Source organism: Somniosus microcephalus, unplaced genomic scaffold (assembly GCF_052327205.1).
Source record: "Somniosus microcephalus isolate GS21.2 unplaced genomic scaffold, FLI_Smic_1.0 unresolved_chr1, whole genome shotgun sequence".
Classification (NCBI taxonomy): Eukaryota; Metazoa; Chordata; class Chondrichthyes; order Squaliformes; family Somniosidae; genus Somniosus; species Somniosus microcephalus.
The window spans coordinates 9,266,979-9,272,233 of record NW_028225179.1 but is presented as its reverse complement, the minus strand read 5'-3'; the positions used below and the strand labels follow the sequence as shown (position 1 = coordinate 9,272,233).

Here is a 5,255-nt window from a genome sequence, read left to right as displayed (position 1 = left end):
CCTTTAAGGGAATAACTGGTCTTAGACTGCAGTACCGGCAGTGACCACCCCTGTATAAAAGGCCCTAGCAGGCTTCTGTAGTTTCATTTTCAATTTGCCTCTTGTTCAGTAAAGTATCTGTTAAACTGTTCTCCCGAAGTCCGTGTATTATTGAGGCGCGGACTTTACAGAATGCGTTTTGGAAATCCAAATATACTACATCCACTGGTTCCCCTCTATCTACCCTGCTAGTTACATCCTCAAAAAACTCTAATAAATTTGTCAAACACGATTTCCTTTTCATAAAACGATGCTGACTCTGCTTAATCATGTTACGATTTTGTAAGTGACTTGATACCACTTCCTTAACAATGGATTCCAGCATTTTCCCGATGACTGATGTAGCTTTCAAAAGCTCTTACAATAATGTGTCTGTGACTACACAAACCACTCTGGGTACAGGTATATTGTGTATCAGTAAAACAGTCCGTGACTACACAAACCACTCTGGGTCCAGGTATATTGTGTATCAGTAAAATAGTCCGTGATGACATAAACCACTCTGGGTACAGGTATATTGTGTATCAGTAAAACAGTCCGTGACTACACAAACCACTCTGGGTCCAGGTATATTGTGTATCAGTAAAACAGTCCGTGACTACACAAACCACTCTGGGTACAGGTATATTGTGTATCAGTAAAACAGATTTATTAAGCATTAAACATCCGGTACAAAGAAGTAGTACTTAACAAGAAGATAGTCACAGTCTGTTCGCTCAAACCCCGGCGTTCCTTCCGAGTGAGCGCAGCGCAAGTCTCCTGATGTATCTTGCTGTGTTCCGTTGACCCTTGCGTGCTTCCTTGGGATCTTGCTGTGTTCTGTTGACCGAAGCTCCTATCAATCTCTGGTTACACGGTGCGCTGCTTTCGATGTTCAAAACCTGTATCTTTATACCCCTTTTCCCTCTCGTTTTGCCTACGTGGCAGTAATTAACCCTCTAACACCTGGTAAAAAGTCTTGCTCCCTCGTTACCCATCTTATGACCTTGTTTGATCCCTCTGACTTTCTCTCTGCATAACAAAATACCCTTATCTCAGGTCTTCACTTTTCACAGAACACTTCCTAGAATGTTGACAAAACAGTCGGTCCATCCGATAGCTGGACCAATGAAGGATGTCTCCAACTATTATCTACCTCTCTAGTTTTTAATCTCTTTAAGCATAATATTGCTGAATTCCTCGTCTCCATAAACTTAGCACAACATTCCATTACTTCAGTAATTTTAAACAGAGGTTTTTAGTCAGGTTGGCATAATCCCATCCTGCTTTGCTCTCAGCCAGTCTCCATTTTATACAGGCTTTTAGGATCTTAACATACAATTTCACATATTATAGTTATATTAGAATGGTTATCGAATCTTAATAATGTTTACTAAATCCTACAGGTACACCCTATCCTACATATCCCTACCTTGAGGGCGAGGCATTTGCCGACCCCTCAAAACTAAAATCTTACAAATGGATTATTTTTCTTCCATTTATGTAACTCTAGCATGTTCTGGGCTGTGATCATATTTAAATGTGATTGGGCATTGGACTTTAGGTGTTTCAGGTAGCAGGTGTAGAATAGTAAGCACATCATTACTACAAGTTGGGATATGACCAGTACATGGGAAATTATCCTAATCCAATGAGGAATTTCCATGTTTGTCCCTATGTTGTCTTATTAGTCCTAACAATTTTTGACTCCTTACCTTGTGACATTTGTGTTTAACTGGGTAGATCTTAAACAAACTTCTGATCTTACATAGTTCAAAGTTTTACTACATGGGTTACATATCTCAAATACAAAATCATTACAAGTTGGAGAACCAGAGCGTGTGAAATAATACGAGCCTAAGGGCATGCTGATGTATTAAGCCCAATATCCCACCAGTGTGTGTTGTCCCCTCTGCTTTCAATTTCAAGATCGATTCTCCAGCTGTCTTGCTCCAAAACATAAAAAATGCTTTAGGGAGGAGTTCAGTCGTATCATGAGCTCACTGAAACCCTCAAACAATAGGGGAATGTCGGGTCTGAATTGTGCCACATAACTGTGCAGCTCGTACTTAAAAACGTGTTGGTTGATGGGACAGGTCCTGTTAGACCCGTAAAGCATGGTAGTCGTGGTGGTAGTGACACAGGAGGCACCACTAAAATCACCTCATACTGGATTCGGACTGGTTTTTCCCACGCTCTGTTACCTACAAAACACAATTATTACAGTCACAGTTAAATTCAGTCTTACAATCATTTCAAGCGACATTACAGTTTCACATCTACTTCCTGATCTTCCAAGTCGAGATCCTTTCTCCCTTCCGTTTTTCAAAATAGCGGCCACGGGATCTTTTACACCCACCTGAGAGGGCAGACGGGGCAGCGGTTTAACGTCGCATCCGAAAGATGGCACCTCTGACAGAGCAGCTCTCCCTCAGTACTGCCCTGGAGTGTCAGCCTAGATTACGTGCTCAAGTCTCCAGAGTGGGACTCAAACCCACGACCTTCTGACTCTAGAGGTGAGAGTATCACCCACTGAGCCGAGGCTGATCCCTCTTAAACTCCAGCCTAGTTACTGGGGTTATTATCAGCTTCTTCAAACCGCGCCCTGCCCCCCCGACCCTGTAATTGCCATTATTAACACAGAACAGTCCTTCATGTGATTAACAGCAGAATGGGACCAGTGCACTCAGGTGTGAACTCGCTGGTGTCTCAGCAGGTCAGATGAACTGGTGAATCCCTTTTCACACACTGAGCAGGGGAACGGCATCTTCCCAGTGTGAGTGCGCTGGTGTTTCAGAAGATCGGATGAGCGCGTAAACCTCTTCCCGCAGTGAGAGCAGCTGAACGGTCTCTCCCCGGTGTGGATGCGTCGATGCATCTCCAGGCCCTTGGAGCATTTGAAACTCTTGTCGCAGTCGGAACATTTAAACGGCCTCTCGTCAGTGTGAATCAGCTGGTGCTCCCGCAGAGAGTCGGAACGTGTGAATCCTTTCCCGCACTCGGAGCAGGTGAACGGCCTCTCGTCAGTGTGAACTCGCTGGTGCAGCCGCAGAGAGGTGAGACGAGTGAATCCTTTCCTGCACTCGGAGCAGGAGAACGGCCTCTCGTCAGTGTGAACCAGCTGGTGTATCAGCAGAGCGGAGGGACGAGTGAAACCTTTCCCGCACTCGGAGCAGGAGAACGGCCTCTCGTCAGTGTGGACCAGCTGGTGTCTCAGCAGAGCGGAGGAGAGAGTGAATCCTTTCCCACACACGGAGCAGGTGAACGGCCTCTCCCTGGTGTGAACTCGCTGGTGCTGTATCAGTTCGCTGGAACTTCTGAAGCCCTTCTCGCAGTCGGAGCACTGAAAAGGTCTCTCATCAGTGTGAACACGCTCGTGTATCAACCGGTGGCAAGAGTGGTTAAACCTCTTTGCACAGTGAGAACAGGCGAACGGCTTCTCCCCGGTGTGAACTCGCCGGTGTCTCAGCAGGGCGGATTGTTGAGTGAATCCCTTCCCGCACACGGAGCAGGTGAACGGCCTCTCCCCGGTGTGTACTCGCTGGTGTACCTGCAGGGAGCCTGAATGAGTGAATCCCTTTCCACACACAGAGCAGGTGAACGGCCATTTCACGGAATGACTGCGTTGATGAGTCTCCAGCTCGGAAAGGCAACTGAATCCCTTCCCGCATTCCCGACATTTGCACGGATTCTCCTCGCTTTGGTTACACTTGTGCCTCCCCAGGCTGAACCTTTGGTTGAATCCACGTCCACACACAAGACACGTGTGCAGTTTGCCCGCATTCTGATTGCTGCTTTCTGCTTCCATATGTCGATGATATTCAGGTCCTGATGAATCGAGTGACTCTGTCAGATCTTCGTGTGAAGTTTGCGTTAAGCTGCCCGTCTGCAATTCCTCCCCTTGCAAGAGACAGGAAAACAGGTTTATATAAGTAATTAATGTAAATACAGGAGAGAAAATAAAGAAAGACTGGTCTTTATACAGCGCCTTTCACGACCAATGGTTTTACAGCCAATGAATTACTTTTTGAAGTGTAGTCGCTGTTGTAATGTGGGAAACACTGCAGCCAATTTGCATGATAAATAATGGCCAGGACACCGGGGATAACTCTCCTGCCCTTCTTCGAAATAATGGGATCTTTTATGTCCACCTGAACGTCTCTTCCGAAAGACGGCCCTCCAACAGTGCGGCGCTCCCTCAGTACTGTCCCTCCGCGAGTGCGGCGCTCCCTCAGTACTGCCCCTCCGACAGTGTGGCGCTCCCTCAGTACTGCCCCGCCCACAGTGCGGCGCTCCCTCAGTACTGCCCCTCCGACAGTGCATCACTCCCTCAGTACTGCCCCTCCGACAGTGCGGCGCTCCCTCAGTACAGCCCCTCCGACAGTGTGGAGCACCCTCAGTACTGCCCCTCCGACAGCGCGGCACTCCCTCAGTACTGCCCCTCCGACAGCGCGGCGCTCCCTCAGTACTGCCCCTCTGACAGCGCGGCGCTCCCTCAGTACTGCTGCTCCGACAGCACGGCGCTCCCTCAGTACTGCCCGCCAGCGCGGCGCTCCCTCAGTACTGACCCTCCCACAGCGTGGCGCTCTCTCAGTACTGCCCCTCCGAAAGTGCAGCGCTCCCTCAGTACCGCCCCTGCGACACTCCTTCGGCACTGCCCCAGAACGTCAGCCTAGGTTTATATGCTCGAGTCCCTGGAGTGGGGCCTTTGAACCCACAACTTTCTGACTGAGTGACGAGGGTGCTCCCAACGGAGCCACTGGCTGGCTCTCAAGATGTTTCACATCCTTGCTAAAGTGCAGTGGCTGGGGGAATTGTCACAGTCCCTTTAATCAGAAAAACACACGAGAGGGGGGAGGGATTTCATTATAAATGTGGAGGGGACGGGTTTCCCTTTAAATATGGAGGGGGTGGGTGTCCCTTTAAATGTGGAGAGAGGCAGGGCCGCGCATGCTCATTCGACCCCCTCACAACAACACGAGGCTGCCAGTGCGCCTGCGCGGGGCCTCGAGGGAGCAGACGGAAAGCCGGGGCCGGGGAAGAGGTGGAATCAGCGGCCGGGGTAAAGTAAAGTGTCGGGGAATCGATTTAAATCGAGGTGAGGGGGGAGCGGAGAGCGAGATTATAAAGTAAAAGAGAAAAACCAAACCTGGGAGTCGGGCGGGCGGGACCTCCGCGGACGCCGAACGGAGCGGATTGATCCGCGCGGGGGGGGCGGAGTGAGCCGGCGGAACGTG

General features: G+C 49.3%; 1 protein-coding gene across 1 annotated transcript; it reads right to left on the bottom strand.

Annotated features, from left to right (window-relative positions):
* Positions 1–670: 670 nt before the first annotated feature.
* LOC147093401 (uncharacterized) lies at positions 671–4,126 on the bottom strand. The gene has a single exon (XM_085974304.1). The coding sequence runs from the start codon at positions 3,824–3,826 to the stop codon at positions 2,705–2,707; it is 1,122 nt and encodes a 373-aa protein (XP_085830430.1). The 5' UTR covers positions 3,827–4,126; the 3' UTR covers positions 671–2,704.
* Between the last annotated feature and the right edge of the window lie 1,129 nt (positions 4,127–5,255).